A 23140-nucleotide genomic window follows, 5' to 3' on the forward strand; every position below is an offset into this window, starting at 1 on the left:
GGAGTGCGGGGGAGAAAGCGTGTGAAAGGATTGGGGAATTGGGAGGCGGGATAGGGGAGAAAGTGAGCGAGCAGTGGCACATGATGGATTTTGCTCATTCGCTGGCTTGCTTTGCTCTCTCATCCCCTTGGAGAGCTGACCTATTCGTCAGACAGACCTCTGGACACGCTTGAGAGACACTGACTGGTGTGTGTGTGTGTGTGTGTGTGTGTGTGTGTGTGTGTGTGTGTGTGTGTGTGTGTGTGTGTGTGTGTTGGTCAATCCATTGCCAAGGCACGAAAAATTTGACCCACTTCCTTTCCTCTGAGGTCTGGAGAGGATGCATGCAACGCCAGGGGAGTATACCACAGCACCAAATGATCATGATAGTTTGTCGGTGACGGTGACAGTACCGTGATCCAGTGATGTTTGATGTTTTCAAATGATGAAACGCTCTTGGTTATGACATTAAATCAACATACAGCAAGAGAACACAGAATATTGCATCTCACAAGGTCTTAGATCAGCAAGATCAAAGGATTGAACACAGTATGTGTTTTGCTTTTTTGCCCCTTTTTTCCCTCACCACTATTTTTGCAATATTTGGGGGCCACGAATATAATGTGCAGTTGTTTGGTGGCGCACTGTTAGCGCGTCCGCCACACAGTTAGAGGACCTGAGTTCAAATCCAGCTGGCTCTGGCCTTCCTGTGTGGAGTTTGCATGTTCTCCATGCGCCCGTGTGGGTTCTCTCTGGGCACTCTAGCTTCCTCCCAAACACTGAAAACATGCATGGCAGGTTTATTTGACATACTAAAATGTCCTTTTGTGCGATTGGATGCGTGAATGGTTGTTCATCTCTGTGTGCCCTGCAATTGGCTGGTGACCAGTTCAGGGTGTTCCCAGCCTCGTGCCTAAAGTCAGCTGGAATAGGCACCATCAAGCCTGCAACCCTTGTGAGGATAAGTGGCTCTAGAAGATGGATGGATGAATATAATGTGGACCAGTTACTAATAACATGAGAAAATTTTCAAGAAAACAACTGTATATGACATATTTATACTGTACAATATTGAATACAATGATGAGTGCCTATCTCTATAGATGTGATTTGCTGGTCAAACTTGGCTTGATCAGACTAACTAAATAGAGGATTGGAAAAATGCTGACGCTATTGGACAGCACCTATCAACACCCAGGAAGCAAATGAGAAATCTGATTATCTGGTTAAAGAAACAGTCCCATTGCTAATATGGTTTAAATTACATTAGCAAGCACTAAATGATTCTGAAAGCCTAAAAGGGATTAGATCAGGTGTTGCCAACCCCGGTCTTGGAGGGCACCTATCCAACATATTTTCAGTGTAACCCTCCTTTGAATAACCCAATAGAAACATTTTGTGGCCATTTTAACAGAATGCTATTTTTGGGAAAACTTGTATAAACCCAATTCCACGGAGGTGGCTTGTTGTATAAAAGTTGGGACAGGTGGCAAAAAATAGGAATACTCATCAAACACCAGTTTGGAACATCCCACAAGTGAGCAGGCTAATTAGGAACAGGTGAGTGCAATGACTAAGAACAAAATGAGCTTTCCTGAATTGCTCAGTCACTCACAACCAAAGATGGAGCATAGTTCACCTTCCAGTGAACTAGCGCATGAAAACATAGTCAAACGATACAATGGATAGGACAATGTTGCTAATGTTCAATCGCTAGGAATCATCTACAGACCATATCATCATCAAAAGGTTCTGCCGCCGGCCTCTCTGGGCCCAAGCTCATCTAATTGGGAAAGTGTTTGGTGGTCACATATGTCCTCATTTTCAAATTGTTTTTGGATATTGTGTCCTCAGGACATAGGGAAAGACCCCTCTGGACTGTTATGGAAGCAGAGTTTAAAATCAGCAGTTCTGATAGTATGGCGCTATGTTAGTGCCAATGGTATGGGTAACTCTCAGGTCGGTGAATGCACCATTAATACTGGAAGGTAAATACAGGTGTTAGAGAAATGTACGCTATCATTCAAACAATGTCTTTTTTTTTTTATGAATGCCTCTGCTTATTTCAGCAAGACCACATTCTGCATGTGTTACCAACACCGTGGCTTCCGAGTAAAAGGGTGATACTAAACTGGCCTGCCTGCCTGCAGTTCAGACCTGCTTTGCATGAAAATGTGTGGCACATTATGAAGCATAAAATACGAAAATGGAGACCTTGGGCTGTTGAACAGCTGAAGCTCTACATCAACCAAGAATGGCAAAGAATTCCACCTACAAAGGTTCATTAATTGTCTTCAGTTGCCAAACTTTTATTGAACCTTGTTAAGAAGAAAAGTGATGTAACAGAGCAGAAAACATAGCCCTGTGCTAAAGACGTTTGAAAAGGCCATAATATATGCAGAAAATGTGTCAGGCCCTATTTGTAAATACCTTCAATCTCGTGTTAAAACTATCAACTCTACAGTTGCTAACATTTGTCATTCTAACAGGCAAAAGCAAACGGGTGGTATCTACTTCACACAATGTATCTTTGCTAATGAGTTGGGGTTTTAAGCAGCCCAATGCTAATATTGTAATTACTCACAATCTCACAAAATGGCACCACCAATATATATAGTACTTACACTGGCACTCAACTGACATAACATTAGGCACATCTGCACATTCTAATGGCATGCAAGTCAAACGCTATAGCAAAAATTAACAAGGCAACGCACGCTTGTACTGTACTTAGTTTTGCTCAAGTCTACTCATCAGGCTTGGTCATACCTTTCATGGTTCAACTATCTTGAATGCCATGGTTTCTACTTTACGCTCATCACTTATCTAATCACAGTGCTGGTATTTTGCTACTTAAGATAACCAACAGCCTCCAACATACCACCCGAATATGATGCTTTTTAAATCTTCCATGACTTCAAGTGAGCATCTCGAGGACTGACTTCACAAGTGTGCTTGTACAGGTAGTTACAAGTATGTTACATGTACTGTATTTGTGTTACATATGTTCTTATAAAGTTATTTAAGGTTTTATATTGGCAGCAGTTTGAGTCTGCAATTTTTTAAGATTGACAGAATGTCCAATGGTCTTTAGCCTGTCACACTTTTTACCTTTGTGTGCATTTCATGATTAGTGACGGAACAAAAAAATACTTTACCCTCTGTGCTGAGTCCAGGACTGGAGGTGAACTGGGCCACATCCACAATTTTGACAGCAAACTGCTGCCCTGTCTCTCTGTTGATGCATCTCCTCACCACACTGAAGGGACCCCTGAAGGAGACATTGATGAAATGCTTTATTAGAACAAATAAGCCCCTTTAACACAGTAATCATCAAATTTTTTTTAAAAAAAACACAGTATTGGTTCACACTTATGTGTCTTAGCTTTTTACAATGGTACTCAATGAAATGGAGCCCTCCAGCAGTTAATGTATGACTAATGTAGCAGTTACTCTATTATTAGATGAACTGTCTGATATCAAAGACAAATAAAACTATTGTGGGACAGCAACGACTTCTTTCAACAAAACCAGGTCAAAGAAGTGATTGGTGCTTGGCACCTTCTGCCTCTGATACCACTTTAGAAAGCGTAAATATCCATGGGTCACATATATGCCATTCAATGACAGCGCCATTCATATAGAATCAGGACAGAAAAAAAAACACACACACAGGAAATGAGCTCTGAATTCCAAAAACAGTTGCTAGAACCGAGCTTAGTGGGATATTTCCACAGCAGTGTTCACATTCACACAGAGAAATGACTTCTTGCAATCAGATAATTAGATGATTTCAATGCCAGCTTCTGGTGGAGTAGATAAAATACTTCTCAGGCAGTGAGTACTGTAAAATTCAGGGTTGAATACAACTACAGTATTGTAGAAAACTGAGATACAGGCAGCATCTTGCCTCTGATCCTACCTCTGAATATTGTTCCACCCATCCATTTTCTAGAGCCGCTTATCCTCACAAGGGTCGCGGGCTTGCTGGTGCCTATCCCAGCTAGCTTCGTGCAGTAGGCGGGGGACACCCTGGACTGGTTGCCAGCCAATTGCAGGGCACACAGAGACTAACAACCATTCACGCACCCAATTGTACCTAACGGCAATTTAGTATGTCCAATACACCTGTCATGCATGTTTTTGGAGTGTGGGAGGAAGAGGAAGAGGATATGAACTCGGGTCCCTGAACGGTGAGGCAGACGTGCTAACTAACCACTGCTCCACTGAGCTGCGTGCGATCCAATTATATGAATGTTATGTTAAAATGTTATTTTGAACATCAAGTAAGGCAAACTCAAATGTTATATGTAGAGGTGTCCTTATCACAGTCAGGCCCCTCCCCCAAGACACAACACAAATCCTGAAAGACCGATGACTAATGAGAGTGAATCCACTAGAACGTGTCAAGATTTATTTTCAAAATTTGTAAGCTAAAATAATGTGAATAATAAATAATTTGGTTGAGACAAAATGACGAACCTCAGTACACACATCAGCCTGGTTTGTTCAAAAGAGATCAGTAAGAACAGGAGGCTGCAGTATCAAAAGGTTATCCGACTGCTCACGACACCTGATATGGAGCATTCGAGAACTGACAGTTATGGCTAATTTATGATGGAGGCTGCGCCATAAATTGGCAACAGGCATCATACAAAAAATTTAAAAGTAATTCAGTTTTTTTTTTTGGGACCTGAATTGGTGATTTTAATGTGATTTCAGACCATAGTTATACTGTGTTTATCGAGTCACAGCTTGTGACTCATCTGCAGCTGCAGTTTTCGCAATATGTTTCTGGAAGCAACTTCAAAATAAAAGCCTTTGTGTCAAAATACAGATATTTGTGTCCATAAACTGATCGGTATAGTAAGGTTTATTTTGAAGTCTGACCACATTTGGCAGCATGTTATACTGTCAGAGCAGTAAAAGCTGTGCATTCTCCTGTTTTGCTCCACAGCTAAAAAGACCTTGAGCTGTGCAAAATTGAGAAATCTTTTGCCATTCTGATTTTGCCACACGAGATCGCGTTCCCTCCCTGATAAACACATGATCTTCTATTAAGGATCTCTGCTGATTACAACTTACTGTGGTTGCCACTTGACTGACTCCCCGAAAGTCACAATAATAGTACTACAACGTCATTTCACTATGTAAGACCACAATGTTTGTACAGTGAAGCTGGTGGGAAGATATTAGTTCAATAGCATGTCCAGTTTCACACCAATGCTTTCACAGCATGTTAATCTGAGGTCAGAGACATTTCAGAAGGATATCTGCTTGTATGTGACACACTGGCATGCAGAGAGGCTGGATTCTCCTTGCTGAGGCTCCAACAGTCAGTGGCCTTTCCAATGGCATAATATTCTATTGAGTTGACGAGGATAAACAATCAGGGACTATAGAAAGTGGTCATTCACAAGACAGTAGGTCACAGTTAGAATATAATGCTGTTAAAACACGCTGAGAACCCTGGGCTAAAGTTCTTTAAATGGGCTGATGTTAAAATGGAATTCAATGTAAGTCATCTTATAATTGCAAAAAAATGACAGCTCTTCCAGCTGTTAATTAACAGAGTGAGTGCCAGGATGCATTGAGTGACATTGTGCAAATCAGCAAGTGCGCACCCTGCTGACATGAGTCCACACATTTCTGCCTGGGCATGATGCGGCCATGAAGCTCTTGGTATAAGAATAAGGATTGATTTTAAAATCTTTCTGTGTGGTCAGATCAAGCTCGGAGAACAAAATGGACAACACTACAGCGCATAGGGACTCTTTAGACTGCTCATCATTTGAATCAGGTGTTCTGGGAAGAGGAACTTAGCAAAAATGTAAGACTCCGGCCCTCAAAGACCGGAGCTTGACACCCGCTATCAAATATTGGAACTCGAATATTTCTTGACCCGATATCAGTTCCAATGGCAGTGATCTTAACTCAAATTTTGAGTGGAGCTCCCCAGGGAAATTTCCCAGCCCATTTATTTCAAAAAAGGTTGAAACCAAAAGCCCAACAAAATATTCTGGGATAAACAAAAAGGAACCTAGCTGGCCCTCCTTCAGGTTGAACAATGGTGACTCGGGAAATGTGCAGAATGCCCCACAAACATGCTGCATAATTTTGTAAAAAGTCTCGCAGGGAAAAGCTATTATAGCTACAAAGGGGAACAACGTCATATTTACTTTCATTTTTCGACTCAGGTATGATTGCGTCCATATATTCACATCAGTGACTCTCTAAGGTTTTCTATACAAGTGGCGCTCTTGTGGATTTAGTGGCTAAGGAAAACGGGGGTTGTCTTTGTACAAAAATACAGACTGGTGGAACAGATGGCAATCAAGCTAAAGCTGCTTAGCATCAGAAGGCTGAGGTGGGACAGCATCATGCCAAACCGAGACACATGCGCGCACACACAAACACACACACGCATAAACAGCATACACTCACCGGCCATTTCAAAAGATACGCCTGCACACAAACAAATGGGATCCAACGCAAAATAAATTCAATGTCACGTACACGGCACATCTATTCATTGCTCAGCCAAACTCAACCCAAATTCAGTACATGCGGATTTGTTGAAATGGTTAACAATTGATGGTATTAAAGGGCACACTCATATGGGCTCTTATTAGTAATGCAGTCATGCACATGCTGTTATCTCGCCTGTGCTACAGTCCAGTCTGACCGCCTTTGCAAACTCAAGACACAAGGAGGAAAATGTCACACCTCGCTTGCTCTTAGCTAAACCCAACACAATCACTACCTACATGACCTGTGGGAGGAAGTGAAAAGTTCAATAGAAACATAGGAAGTGGTAGAGAAAATGTTAAATTTGCTTGAAATGAAGGGTTTGAAAAAAGATTGTGCATTTCTGTGTGAAGAGGGTACATTAACACTGTTTTTAATTGAAAATGAGAAAAGCAAAAGGGGGTGGATCAGCTGTGCCCAAGCTTCCTTGTGATACAGACGCTCCAAACAGTACTTTTGGGTACTGAAATGCAAATTTTGGTCAAGCATTGACCATTGCATCTTTGCACCATCACGCTGGATATTGTCATGGATCAGGTTTGTCCGTTCATGTATTTTTTATAACCAACACAGAAGAAAATCACAAAAGATTAAATAATCTAAACCTCCATTACTCTATTAACATAAATGATTAATAATGAATATGATTTGTTTCTCCCAGTGCATTTCAATGGTCGTCAACTAGACATAGATTTTCACTATTTGCGGGCTGGCCTTGTACATGTTCCGTAAATAAATACATAAATGAATACATAAATAAATACATACGGATATGATATATATTTGTGCAATGCATTTATTTATAACTTTATGAGGAGATAAATCTTTGTAATCAGTTTTGTGTTTGGATTATCAGTAGTTGAGTGATTGTCATTTCTAATGCATTTATGTTGCATTTATTTTGCAATATGTTTGCATTCGTATTATTATGTTTAAACAGTGACTTTGTGTAAAGTACTGACATTCAGGTCAATGGACTACATGCATGAAAGATTGTGACCTATATCCTGTGGAAAATAAGGAGGCGTACCATCATCCAGTTTCCATTTATTCCGTGCTACCGGGACCTGGAGGAAAACCAACCTCATTCTTTAAAAATATTTGAAAGTGCGTTTTTGTAATTGTTCTATTCTATGGCTTGAAAACGGTGCTTTGCGCAGTCTAAATGCCATCCGAAGTTGTGCACTTTAAGACAAAGGATTACTTCCTCTAGCTAACTCTCGCTGTGGCGTTGACTTCGACTTACATGTCTCTGAACTTTGACCATGCATTAAGACAATAATGCATGGCTACTTGAGCCATAACAAATTGAAAGACATTTGTGCAAAGTTGTTGAGCGGTTAAATAAAGAGGTTGAATTCTTTGGCTGTCAAACCAAGAAATACATGAAAAGATGTTCAATGATGAGATGCTACCAAGTGGTAATGCACTATTGATTATTTTTTTAAATTGAAAGACATTAAGTCATGAATAAGATTACTTGTCCTACAGGTTAGAGTTTGCGATGCTACTCACTGGAGCTATGGCAAGCTTTTTTTATGTTTTCTGTCATCTGTCGTTATAATAAATTGAATGAGCGCTTTAAGAAGTGCAATCCATGTTTATATATGATGTTTTGTAAAATGCAGTGATATGTAGAGATTGGTAATTACTGCAGGCAATCACAGACACTGGATTACTTTTTAATCGCTCTTCATGAAGTTGAGTGATTAAGAAGCGCAGTCCACATTTACATGTTTCATGAAAGGAAGTGATATGCAGGAAGTAGCAAAGCTACTGCTTTATTTGCATTTAAGGTTACGCCACAACTGTGCAGTAGAATTAGTTGTAATGGCGAATGGTGACTAAAATGCATGAAAAAGTATGTGGTAAGTTTCAACCTATAATCGTAGTAGATTAATGGCCTTGCATATTAATTCATGTTTCATTTGCCTTTACATAATGCATAATAGATCTAATATTGTTTGTTGTAATAAAAAAAACGAATTGGACAGTTGAAACGGGCCATGAAAAAAATGCAAATCAAATTGCAAACACAATTTTGAGGAAACAAAATCCAATTTGATTATTTTCCAAAATCCTTCAAACCCTATTTTTTTTGTGCAGCTTCATTGCATTGTTCAACTGGCATTGGCTGTGCGAATTAGAATTAGTTTTGTTTTGTATGTAAGATCAGTAAACCGACCTTCTCAACACATTTCATGATATAGATTAAAGGATAAAAGATTATGATGTGATTTATGTGGAATATATGATCACACCAGTTAGTTACTTGTGTACAACTGCTAAAAATTGTCGAGAGTAAATAAACATAAAAGGTTAGAAGAATAAGCAAATATTGTCAATTTGGCCAATTATTTTTGGCCAATGTTTGAAAGGCCACATTCTGCCGATTAAATTGGCTGTTCTCTAAGTAATGACGCTAAAAAGGTGTCAACTGATAAATGTGTTTTTTTTTTTTTTTGTCAGAAAGACATAGTGCATAAAAGTGGTATGGGCCTCGTATGCTTATTCTGTTTTCAACTGGCACATCAGTAAGTGCAATTTTTCAAAAAAAATGAACTTGATTGTTGTGAAAACATTAAAAAAAAACAAAACAAAAAAAAAACAACAAAGTCAGCATTTACTATACTGCTACTGCTAGGATGCATTATGTACAGTATGTAAAAGTAAATAACTACCCCAGGTTTCCGTATATGAAAGTCAGTTTGGGATATAACAGGAGAGTAAGACGGTGTATGTGTGGAGTGTTTCTTTATAAAGACAAATTGTCTACTATTGGTCTGGCTCGCATATACAACAAAAACACAAAGACATTTTTTGGCTTGTTTTTACTAGGCCGTTTCCATGTAAACCTTCCTTTAGACCTTATTTTTTTTCATCTTAATAACAGGCTCCATGAGGCCCAGTGAAGCTGAATCCTCAATATCCCTCCCACAGTACAGCTGGAGAGTATGTTGGGGGGAAAAAAAAGTATCAGTGAAACGCAGTCAACTCAAGTGGCGGAAATGGGAGTCTTGGAAAAAAAATGGTGGTTATGCGGAGGAGGCTTTCTGGCTTTGACGAGGGCTCAGCTGCACACGGCGTTAAGCCATTAGAGCTTTGAATGGAAGTCAGCTGCATGGGTACCCGTTTTCATGACGCTTGCACTTTAGGAGCCCCCCCGCACACTGAAAGAGCAGGAAGTATAAGAGTGAGAGAAAAGGAGAAAAGTAAGAGCAGAATTAAAGCCTCCATGTTGTTGTTATAGTCTTCTCTAATCTTAATAGAAGCTCAAAAAGTAATATTAGTCAAGGATGCAAGAGATACCGTAGCACAAACAACGCAATTCACACCAATGCTACACTTTTGTCCATAACATAAGTAACAACAAGAACTGGGTTATTTTTGTTGCTTTGCTCCTCACAGAATTTACAAAACGTTTGACGAGTCAAAATATACACCAATGTCAGAGGTTTGTCAATAATATAAATACAACCGCTAACTACACAAAATAGATTATTGTTGCTTTGCTCCTCACAGAACTCGAGAAACCTATTTTGACAAGTGATAGCTACCTCAGGGTTAAACATGTGAGATGGGGTTATTTTGTCATTTTTGTTACAGACTAAATAATATATGAATTTCTATGAAAAATTCCCTCACATTTACTAGTTAAAACTGCGGCAGGGAAAATGTTTGATGAAAACGAAGGTTTTACCCCTTATATGGAGAACTATGTGAGCAAGTTTCTCAGACACGCAAATGGATTGATCAAAAGCACATGCGGGTACGCTGACTCTATAATACATTTACATATGGAATGTATATTTTATACGTTGTCTACATTGTGGGTGGGCGTGGAACGTATCCAGAGCACTAACTGGGTTTCAGACCAAAAAAGCCCTTGCCAAGAAACACAGAACCAAAACAACATGTATGGCTGAATTTATATCAAGTTCATGCAACACAAAGCATTTAAGTGTTGATTCAACACCTTCAGGAAGAGCCACGAGTGAGGGTGAGTGGCTGGGGCTTAGCCTCCTGAGCCTCTGCTTCTTCTGTCCGTGTCCTATTCGACGCTAGGTTCTAGCCTAGGCTACCTACCGGTATCTTCCCCGCTCTACATGTGGCGTTGTGTGTTGTGTGACTTACATACCTGTGTTTTTTGAAATGTTAGTGGTAGCCAGGCTCATTGGTCAAGCGCGGTTTATGTCATTTGTGCAAAGATGCTAGAAGAAAAGTCATGAGCCCTTTTCAAAAATATAGCATCTAGAAAGTACAGTATTTGTGTTTTAAGTATTGGGAGTAAAAGTAAAAAGTTGTTAGAAAAAAATACTTCTAAAAGTACAAGCCAATTTTACTTAAGTAACGAAATATCTTTACTTTGTTATTTCCCATCACTGGTGTTGAGTGGCATAATGAGCCTTATAACACAGTAACAGTACGAACTTTACTCGCTCACTTTATAATCATAAGCTCTAAGGCCCACAACTGCGTAGCTTTACTCCATGAACTGCAGCTGAACTTTGACCTTGCAATGCATCCAGCACAGTCTGCAGTGACAAGAAAATATGATTCAACACTCACTACAAAATGTTTACATTAGACGCAAATGTAAAATTTGAAGAATTTACGAGTGTATCAAAAAGATGTGGTGCCCGGTGCTGCGTTGTCGTGTGCTTTCATGTAGTAAAAGGCGATTTGCAGCTAAATGCCTGCATTCCAATTCCGCGAAGCATCAATCACGCTGCATCTCATTCGGTAAATGTCAGCGGTGTTTACGACACGAGCGCAGACACACACAGGCGGACACACACACACGAAGGACAACATGCTTCTGCACGTAAGATATGAGGAAAAGAGGAGGTTCTTCCAAGCTGCTACCTGTCACGACTGCTTGTCCAATCAGCATTATTGACTCAACACTTTGATATACACACACACACACTGGCCACGTAATCATATACTGCTGATGTTTATGAAGACTTGCACACTTCAATTGTAGCATCACGTTGTACTGCAACAAGCCGGGAAGCCCTGAAGTTTACCAGATGTGGACATCACACAATTAAGACTGAAAAAGGTGAGGCAATTAAGGTTCTTTAGTATATTACAAGAGTGAATATCCACCTGAACTTGTATGCTCTGGATGTGTTGCTGCTCCATGGGTTTAAGTAGCACGTTTAATTTTCATTCGTCTGTTGAAGTCATTTGATTCAGTATGTTACTAGTAAGCTAGCATACATTAAAAAAAATGATTGATGAAACCTTGAAACTAAATTTGGAGTGATATCTCTCGGTGGGCTGGCACCGTGGAAGGCTGGTTCGCACGTCCGCCTCACATTGCAAAAGTTACAGGTTCGATTCCGCTTCTGGCCTTCCTGTATGGACTTTACATATTTTCCCCATGCCTGCGTGGCTTTTCTTGGGGTAGTCTGGTTTCGTCCTACATTCCCAGAAACATGCTGAGCAGCTAAATTTGACACACTAGCTAATTTGTCATTTGGTGTGTTTGTATAAGAATACTGTTGCTTTCCTTTGTGTGCCCTGCATTTGGCTGGCAATCAATTCAGGATGTATCCCGCTAACTGCCAGAAGACAGCTGGATAGGCTCCAGCATGCCTGTGACCCTTGTGAGGATAAGCTGCTAAGAAAATGGATGGATGGCGCTCGAGGCCTATTTAATTTAGCAACACTTGAAAAATAGGTCATGTAACATCCTATGTTTTATTTCTGGCTTGTCTTCAGGAAAATTGCAGAACTGTTGACAATACATATCTGTACGGAACCTAACATAATAAAGATTCATTTTCCACAGGTGTCCTAATAACACATTTTACAAATTAGATGCATCATGTTCCAATTAATTTCCTCTTAATTTGAAAAGAAAAATGCCATGTTTCTGTCCGAACATTAAATTAGTTTTACTGAAACCTTTTTAAAATCGTACCCGATGTTTCTATACTTCTATTTGAAAACTGTTGGTCTCGTAGAAATATTTGAACGTTCTGAATATGCAGTTTTATAAGTTTTTATAAGTTAATATAAGTTTTCTTAAGTTTCATTTGTGGGTTTTACAGTGCACTGGCCCCGTTTTCATAGCATATGAGTACGTGAGATTGTGAAAAAACACTCGAAAGAATACAGTACTTTAAAATTGAATTTCCAATAAGTCTAAATATGTTCCATTTTTTAAAATGTGTTTATAATGTGCAGGACGTGTAAACAAGACAGTAAAAAAAGATGTTGCTCTGTTAAGTGTGTGAAATGCAAGGCAATAACTGGAATTCCGTAAAGAAACCACACAAATGAACACATGATCAAGAAATAGCATCATTCTTTAAGAATGCTATTCTGCAAATCCTGCAGCTTCCCATCTCTATATTTCATCTCCCTCATTCCTTGTGGCACTGTACTTACTGCTTATGTAAGGAAGCAGAGCCAGGGCGGCTTATTTACGTTCCCATGGGGATTAAGGCAGTGGCCGGGACAAGGCGGCACCTGCGGTGCTCGCTCACACTGTGCTAGAACAAACACAGACCATTACAGTAATACACACATACATATTTACAGAAGGTGATGGGGCTTTGATTCAAGTCACTGCACGTTAAAAATTGTAGGCTTGAACATAATTACAATTCAGTACGCTGGTTGTCCTCATCTGGATTTTGATTTTTTTTCCCTAAGCAATGATGGAAATCTAAAAAAAAAAAAAAGTTCCAGGATAAAACTTCCACCAGATGCCTGCATCAACATACAAAAAAAACCCCACTCTCAAATAGAGATTTTTTTTTTCTGTATGCAGGAAGTCTAACACTATAGCTCATAAATTTATATATTCAAAGCATGTAAACAGACTATCAGATAAGACCTTGCATTAGACCAGTGTTTCTCAACTATATTTTGCCTGGCAGCCCCCTAGAAAAGAGAACATCCCCCCGTTGATGCACTGAATATAAATAAGATTATTATTGATGAAAATTGTTTAAGTATACCTACACATGTATCCTTTTTAATATTAACAACAGAAAAACGCAATATAAATCAACTTTCAACAACTGTTAATTATTTTTATCGTGTTTATACGGGTTATAGCTTAGTCTAAAACATGAAAAAAAAGAAGCAAGTGCACCAAAGTGCCTGAAACTAAAAGAAAATGATGAAAATTATTACTTCATTGCAATTACATTCCACATGACAAAAACAAAGCCTTTTTCCTGGGATCATCCGCGCCACCCCTGGAATCACCTCGAGCCCCCCCGCCCAGGGGGGCCCCGCCCCACTATTTGAGAAGCACTGCATCAGACTGAGCAATAATGCCATAATGTTGTGTTGAGGCCATGTTTATGAATTGAATAATTTTGCTTTGCTTCATATCACCTTTGAACCTTGAAGTAGCAAACGTTCTATCATTTGGAATAAAAAGAACACTTCACTTTCTTCTTGATCTACTTATGAGAGATAGGATAATCATTTATAAGCCACAGCACACTCGCTCTCACATTCTTTCAATCCACACTTAGCAATAAACATTTTTTTCATTATGCAAAGCACCAAAGATAAATGAGGAAAAAAAATATGTAATCTATGAAAAGAAATTGAGCAGAGAGGGGGGAAGAAACATGGAGGCATAAAAACAGATGACCTCAGGTGCAGAGAATGAACAGTGAGGCTGGTTAATGATGAGAAGTTTTGACAGGAAGTCCCACTGTGGTCTCTGAGCACAGATTCTTCCTTAAACTCCCTTTCAAACTCCCTGTGCAACCTTTACTCCACTAGCAAGTATCAGACACGGCCTAAAGCATGGGGACCACCCATGGAGGAACTCCAACTCGCTTCTCTAAATATCCTTTAACAAATGCTTTAAAAAAATGTTGTGGGAGGGCAGGTGTAAACCAACCAGTTTTAAATTGTACTATTACATTCATCACAAGACAGCAGAATTGACTTGGTGGCACTTACACTGATGCTTCACAGCGCTTCTCAATTGTATTTTGCCAAGCCCCCCCAAGAAATACAAAAAATTTCACTCCCCCTTACTCGACATGCTGACGATAAATAAGATTATTATCTATAAAAATTACATAAGTATACTGCAACCTGGAACCTGGAACCTGAAAACAAGAAAAAAACAAATCAACTTTCAACAACTGTTAATCATTTTTATCAGTATTTATGCGGGTTACATTTTAGTGTAAAACAGAAAAAAAAAGTAACTAAAGTACCTGAAATAAAAACAAAAAATGATGAAAATCTTTATTTTACTGCAATTACACTTCACATATCAAAAACAAAGCCTTTTCCCTGGGGTCACCTCAGGCCCGCCGCACTATTTGAGCAGCGCTGCACTAATAACTAATACAACATGAGAAAGTCTAGTAATGTTTTTGTGGGTTTCAATTGTTGTGCAGGATGAACATGGTACTTCAATAATATTCAAATTTAAGTAAGATTCGCCAGAGCCCATCCCCGATGTCTTCTGGCAGTGGGTGGGGTACACCTTGAACTCGTTGCTGGCCAATTGCAGAACACACAAAGGAGAAAAACCATTCACACTCACAGATATGCCGAATGGCAATTTAAAGTGTCTTATATACCTACCATGCATATACGTATTTTGGAATGTGAGAGGAAACAGGACGACCAGGAGAAAATCCATGACGGCAAGGGGAGAACATGCAAACTTCACACACGAAGACCAGATTCGGAAGGAAACCCCCCTTCGGACTGTGAGGCAAACATGCTCACCTGTCTTCCACCATATTGCCCGCTGCATTTTAATAGTAGCCCAGGTAAATGTGTGAAAACCGTATGACACCCTGAAGCAGTCACCAGTCAATCATAGGGAAACACATATAGACAACCATTCACACTTTGCGCTGTGTGTGTGGGGAGGGATCAGGCTAATGAACCACAACATTGTAGAGGTAGTATAGGTACTATACCATCAATGACTTAAAGGAAACCTAATGACCTAAAAAGCCTGTTCTATTCTGGGTAAAGGGCTGCGGAGTGTGTATGCGTCCCATGTCAGAGACATTTACTTGCTTGTCTGTTGACAGGAGAGTGAAAGCATCAGGAGTGCATTTCCTGCCACCGCCCACGCAGTGGTGCAGAGTGAGTGGCCAAGTCGCCCGGTGGCTGAGAGGACGGGACTTCATCTCCCATCCCTGCACTCATTCCCCTGACTCTGATGCTCAGTGACACGTTTAAAAAGAAGCAATATTGCGAAGGATACATCAATTAACCCAGATTCATGCAGCATGAATCATCCGGGAGAAAATATGTGTGCATTGATCTATGTGGCTTTGAGAATATTGCATATAAGAAAATGTGAAATCTAGCTCAGTGCATCTCAATTTCTGATGCAATATATGGCGTTTAAGAATAAATGAACATAAGTTTTTGACTATAATACAATGAAATCGGACACAATTGTATTTCAAAATCAAAAACATACTCTGAGAATCATTCAGTGTGCTGTGGGAAATTAGATTTAATCTGAGACAATTCTGTCCAACAGATAATGCACTTTTGTTCATATACTGTATCTATGCTGGTGACACATTCTGTGTGTGACTTTTTTTTGTATGGTCTGACATGCTAATCTTCGTTGAATTTTCATTTGAACTTGCTGCTCATTATTACATGCTCAGAAGAATATTAATGACTCGTAGGTATCTATTAGTAGTAAACAGTTTTTTTACGTCATCAAGTCCCACATCATCTGCCTTAACAGACAGCTGCAGAGTGTAGCTCTCATTGTGTATCATAAGCCAGTCCCCCTCTGCTGCAGCAGCCAATCACATTGCCCTTTTCCTGCTTTGTCAAAGTGGCTGACATCTTATCATATGTTGGAATACAGCCACTTTCCTACCTGTTACACACCACTAATGCTGGTGTCTTCAAACTTACGAGGCTTGCACCTGACACAAGCAGAATCCTCTATACAACCCTTAAGTAACTTTAGTTTTAATCACCTAGCTCTTGTAAAATTTACTCTGAATTTCTGAGTGAAAAAAAAATGTTTTTTAAGTAAATATCACCCCATTTTTTACAGTGTAGTGATTATGTAAAGAGAGCTTTCATTGTCTGAAAGCTACTTTAAGTATTAAACCTCACAGTCTAAACGTTTTTTTGCACTGGTCCATTTTAGAAAACTGAGCTGACTTTTGAAAGGGAGAAACGTAGATGAAAATTTAGATGAAAAGAAAATAATTATAGCCTTATCATACTTGAGCTGACCTTTACTAGATTCAAACACACATGACTCCCAATTTAGGGATATCGTCATATCGACCACCTCTTGCTAATTTTGCCCTTTGTTATAATGGCAAGTTGTTCAAAAGTATTGAAACAATGAAGAGTCTGACGTGCATTAGAATGTTTTTAGGTCAACTTAAGTTCGTTCACCTGTGAGGGTTCGAGTTCATTTTAGGTTCATATTAAAAATTGGACTCAAAACCAAAAATGCTTACCTTTCGGCGAGTCGCACACAATCAATCAGCAAACATTTAAAATGTAGAATAAATGTACGATACAAAATGTTGGTATACAAATAACTTTTTGGTAGTAGAGAACAATCGTTTGTTTTTTTGTTTACAAAATACTTTGCAAAATGTATCAATTTCGAAATAGAACTTCATGGTGTGTAATGTAGATGGCACGCCAGGTCATGCCCACAGCAAACACTGCAAGCGGCGTCAACATCACATGAGTGTGCAAACGTGGCACACAGAGGTTAGAGTGGCAACATTTTCTGTATGAATGAACGCTAAAAGGGAAAGGGAAAATGGGAGGTGAGGACCAATGGTAAAGTAGAAAAGTCAAATGATGATAAGGCAGCAAAGAGCAGTCAGGCGATGGGTGCTGCCAATGCGGGAAAAGCAGTAGGAAGCGTAAAAAAGCAGGGAGGAAAAAAAGGCCAGAGGAAGAGAGGAAAATCCTCCGGTCCATTCCCCTGAGTGTTTTTGGGGTTTGAGCCAAGCGTGAGATTTGCTGCCGGATGCTTTTTCAAGACAGTCTGCAGGCAGCGAGGAGGTCTACTCTGGATTAACTGGCTGATTTGTTGCCTAGCTTTGGACTAAGCACACAATCAGCCGTTTTCTTTAAATGTATACAGACTGATTAATGAAAAAATCCTTAACTCCATATTTTTGCGGTCTCGATACGTTTATCCATATCTTATCCACAACAACAATTCACCCATTGTCAGCCAAACTCCATTATGATGAGCGGACTAACTCAGGGACCTGTTTTACGCCCAATGCATTCTCATGACGTTTATATTCAAGCCAAACAACCATTTTTAAATGTGTGTTTGTCGTCATTTATTCAATCGACACACGGTAGCTGTTAATAATATTCACTGGACACAAATTCTTCTCGGACAGATGGATGGATGGATGGACAGACGGACATCATGCCCATCAAACAATTTATTCCCTAATTATCTGCAGGTGCAATGGCCTTTACACGTTGGTTCATAAACTATAATGTATGCTAATTTCAATAGAAATTGCAGATCAAATTGCAGTTCTACATCCATAATAACAGATCATTCCTAATATGATGAGGTCCCCAGAGACTCTGTGTCTGCTTTGTGTCAGCGTCTTCCGTTGTGTGTATATGTGATCAAGTTCCTCTATGTTAATGGATCTGCTGCCCCATTAGCACCATACCACCCTCCCACTGCTAAATCATTCATAAACTGTGGGGCCATTGCAGGATCAAAGTTTGTCCATTAAGAAAGCATTGAAAGACAAGTGAAGACAGCGTCTTTATGGGCGTATAGCCTGCAGCCCCGCTGTGATCCGACAATTAGAGGAGGCACTGAGGGCTTGCTTGCATGCTAGTATCCATGTACGATAGTCCATAGAGAGTGCTGAATAATTTGAGCTCGGTTATAATGTGCTGAGAATTGTGAGAATTGTGAAGGATGGATCGTATATTGGATTCGCATGGTTGAAAGGAGCTGGAGCTGGTCCAAGGTTGTATGGATGGTGGATAGATCAAACTTGCATTATATTTACAGGACATTATGCAGCTGGTATTAGCCAAGGATGGATTTACAATGGAGCTCTAAGTGCCAAATTCTGATTTAGTGTTGTTTTTTTATTCAAGGTGCAATACTCTGGTCCTAGAGAGCCACTATCCTGTATGTATTAAATGTCTCCCTTCTATAACACACCTGATCAAAATGACCAGGATCATTATCAGGCTTCTGCAGAGATTGCTGATGAGCTGATTATTTGATTCAGGTGTTATGTAGGAGAGAGAGATGTCAAAAAATGCAGGTATGCAGCTTTCTAGGAACGTGGCTGCCAACTCCCGCTCTAAAGTGAGCCAATATGAGATCACTGCTTTGAAATATATTGAACACGGGGAACAACCTGCATAACGACATGGCAAAAATGCAAGTAAACAATAATAAATGCTTTGCATACATTATTATTATTTATTTATTTTTTGACAAGGGCTGTCCTGGTTGACATGCGTCTACCACATCGCGAACAGTGCCTCTGGATTGTTAGAGCGCGGCGATGCTCCCCCTTTTAATGTTTTCAAAACTACAGAGGGATAACACTCCTCAGTCTCCCTGGTAAAATCTATTCAGGAGTGCTGGAGAGGAGGGTTCGTAGGGAAGTTGCACCTCAGATTCAGGAGGAGCAGTGGGGATTTTGTCGAAAGAACGAGATCCCGGATACAAGCATCCGAAATGAGTTTCTTACGCAAGATGTTTGGGCACTCTCTTGGAGATAGGGAAAGTCATTCGGGACCGGGGGGGACTCGAAGTAGAGCCGATGCCAATCCATATCGAGAGGAGCCGATTGAGGTGGCTTGGGCCTCTGGTTAGGATTCCTCCTGCATGCTCCCTAGTGAGGTGTTCTGAGTATGTCCCACCAGGAGGAGACTCCAGGGACGACCCAGGACACGCTGGAGACACAATGTCTCTCTGCTAGCCTGGGAACGCCTGGGGATCCTTCGGTGGAGCTGGATGCAGTGGCTGGGGAGAGGGAAATCTGAGCTTCTCAGCTGAAGCTGCTGTCCCCGAGACCCAACTTCGGATAAGGTCTACCGCCTTATCCAAAATAATGGGTGGTGTGTCGGTTTTCAACAATGATGTGCTCATTTTCAGATCCAGCCAAGAAGATTAATATTGATGAATCCCTAATCCTCAATTTTGCAAGCATCACTGGACAATTAATATGAGGCAACTTTTCGCAAAGTATTTTTTAGGCATAAAATAATTGCTGCCTGAACATATGTGATTTTTTTTTTAATATTTTGCAAAATATCACAGCATAGATGGAACTAGTCATCATTTTTCCTGTATGTACAATTAGAGTGCAGTTAAAATGCATAGGGTTTAATAATTTGAACAATTGTTTATGAGGATATGGTAACGAATTTTTCCCAATTAATGAAGTGGTGTTAATATGGAAAAAAATATGACTGATTACCAGTTCAGCATTCTTTAGTTCCTCTAATTTGTTGGCTCTCGGCCTCTACTGTTTCCAGTCCAGCGCCGCATCATGGCCCAAGAAAAGGGAAATCATTAAAAATGATGCCAGTAATGAAGAGCCCAAGAGGGCTGCAAAGCTGTCATTGTGGTTCAAATCAACGTGATTCAGAAGAAGTGGAAAAAAAACAAACAGTCATCATATTTGCTTGGCGCAGGGACATCCTGCTCTAGTGAACAGAGCGGGGTTTAGGGGGAAAATAAGTAACATCGGGGTATTCATGGAGCCACAGAATACCCGCCATCCCTCAGTGGACTAACCATCATGATGACACAAAATAAAAAGGAAATAGATTTGAATGCCTTACTGTGCGACACATACAGGCAGTGCAGTGCATTTGTTAGCGAGAAATCAATGACATCTATTGAAAGTTTAATTGTTACATGACGAACGTGTGAGGTAAGTCCTCTGGACTAAGCACGAGCTTGTCTTTTCCAAAATTACCCATTCATCATGTTTGACTTTGAGACTGATCACCTGAAATAGAGAGCACCTCATTTTGTCATATGCTAGCTCATAAGAGCTTTAACATTTTAGCACTGGGTCTGTATTAGGGGGAAGTCATTTACTTGAACAATTTGGAGAAATGTTTTACTTGTTTTAAAATCAGTTTCAAAAAATAAAATAAAGAAGTCACTGAATCATTAAAAAATATGTTAGTACAGTTTCTGCACTTTCTTGTTCGGGAAAAATTGTAGTGATTAATTAAAAACACAGTTGACAAATGAATCAATTCTTAAAACAATTGTTAGTTGCAACCTCAAATGTTAATGTCAGAACTTTAACTGCAAATCACATTGCGGAACTCTCAAAATTATTACTTTTTAAAAATATATTAAACTGGTTGAATTGATTGCTTTATTGAATAGCCATGAATACAGTCACAATATAATATAAATATAATATAAATTAACACGATATTTTTAATTAATAACCCAAATTATTTCACTGACCCCCTGCAGTCAGGCCATGGACCCCTGGAGATCCGCGGACCCCACTTTGAGAACTATTGTCCTAAGTGATTCAAGTTGTGATGTTTATCTTTAACAAAGTTGTTTAATTTTGTACTTTATCAATATCGTACATTGTTCTACGAAGCTACATTTATTGACAGAAGAATTTGAGGCAGAAGTTTTGCACTTTTATTCTAAGAGGGAGCTATGTGTCAAAGGGTAAAAACAGAACTTGTTTTGAATTATGAGTCCTTTTAAAAAAAAAAAAAAATCTAAATAAGAACAAATTGGAAACCCCCCATTTTTTTTTTTCAAATTGGAGACTTTATTTTTAACTTTACAAACAATTTGTATCAGGCGACCTGCAATTTTTTTCTGAGGGACAACTTTGACATCCATTTTGAGAGTCTTTTAGAGTGGAGGCCATTATTTCAGGAAAAACGGCGCATTTATGTGTGTGTGGCATGTGGTATAGTGGGTCAGCACATCACCCATTTCATATCCTCTCTCCTCACACTGCAGTCTATAAAAGTTAATGATCACGGTGAGCCGGGGATCGGAACGCACGCTCGGGCTTCACCTTGCATCGTCGCATTGCCTGTCCTTATTGCAGATGTGTGCACATCGTCACACTCTCACTATCGCACACACCACAATACAAATACATTTATGCACACTGGGAAGCGTTCAGGTTCACGAGTCAGAGAGGGGTTAGACGTTTCCTCTTTGTCTTCTCACAATTCACACACACACACTTCAATGGTGAGCCTTCTTATGTAACAGTGCTCCCAAACTTCCGCTGTGAGAGCCAGGGATGTGTGCGTGCATGTGTGTGTGATTCATTGGGCCACGAGGATCATTTCACTCATCACTAATCACTGGCAGAGGAGACGTCCCACACTTTTAATTCTCAACACTGCCCATAAAAAGAGGACAAAGGAGACATAAAACGACATAATGAGAACGAGTGGGAGTGGATGGTCAAACGCTTCAACACGGTAGACACACAGGCTGAGAGTTAAATAAACCTATATGCATAACTGTCTTCATAAGCAACCTTCCTTTGATTGCGAGGGATCCATTTGAGTCCCAAACGTGATTGGTAAAAATCTGCGTGCTGACTGACATTCTTTACTGCATCTTCGAAATCAGCGAGAACGTGATGACTCAACTAAATTTCCTATCCTGCATCTTTGAAATCAGCAAGAGCAGAATGACTCTAAAAGAAAATTTATATATGTTTGACAAACAATTTAACAGCAAAAGTTAGCCAGAGTGGTGGTGCAAAAATCACTCCGCCTGTGGTCGGTTTGCTTCCTGTAATCATAATTCCGTGGCGTAATCCAAAATTTGAAATATTCTGGCTACGTGGGCTTTACCCAACAAAGAATGGTGTTCCCAAGCGAAAATACACATATTACAACAAAAAACACTGAAACACTGCATGAGATGGCCATCTATATACACACACACACACATATACAGTCGGCCCCCGGTTTAAGAACACCCTCTTTTACGAACATTTCGACTTACGAGCGTGGACCACGGAGTTTTTTGTCCCCCACTTACGCACAAACCTTCCGTCTTACGAACAATCGACATGCCGGCCATTGTATTAATACATTTATTTTAGCTTTGCTACGTCAACTAATTCAGAAGTTGACACTCATCACGGCAACGTTGAACGCTATTGCACTTACAATGTCACAGTCACTGTCTCAGTCACGGTGTCAGTCACGGACTCAGTCACGGAGATGCTATTGGCCGGCGTCATGTCAATCACAGAAATGCTGATATGCTATTGGCCGAACGCCTTTATCTAGCTTGATGGCACAGCTGGTCGGGACGGAAGGAAGGAGAGAAAATGAGTGAAAAACGGAAGGAAGGAATGTTGTGAAGACTTTGCAAACTTTCTGTTAGACATGGCTTCTAAAATTGCAAGTGGCGGTAAAGGAAGAAGTAAGAGGATGATGACAATAGAAACCAAGCAGGAGATAATAAAAAAATACAAAGGAAGCGCACGCATAGTTAACCTTGCTCGTGAGTATGGACGTAACCGCTCGGCAATCTTCTAAGGGCAAGACTTTCCTTACCGGGGGACGGACCTTGATCGACAACAAAATTGAGAGGCTTCTTCTATTATGGATTAAAGCTCAACCCAGCTCAAGTCACGTC

The 23140-nt window shown here is 40.0% G+C and overlaps 1 protein-coding gene across 19 annotated transcripts in view; it reads right to left on the reverse strand.

Moving 5' to 3' along the window:
* Window positions 1–23140, reverse strand: part of LOC148423109 (peripheral plasma membrane protein CASK) — a 115814-nt gene that overhangs the window by 55542 nt on the left and 37132 nt on the right. For all 19 annotated transcript variants that reach the window (XM_088414641.1, XM_088414651.1, XM_088414648.1 and 16 more), the window contains exon 2: window positions 3138–3250. In XM_088414641.1, the coding sequence (XP_088270767.1) occupies window positions 3138–3250 (113 nt within the window). The remainder of the gene's footprint in view (window positions 1–3137; window positions 3251–23140) is intronic.

Source organism: Hippichthys cyanospilos, chromosome 5 (genome assembly GCF_059441005.1).
Source record: "Hippichthys cyanospilos isolate Australia breed blue-spotted pipefish chromosome 5, RoL_Hcya_1.0, whole genome shotgun sequence".
NCBI lineage: Eukaryota > Metazoa > Chordata > Actinopteri > Syngnathiformes > Syngnathidae > Hippichthys > Hippichthys cyanospilos.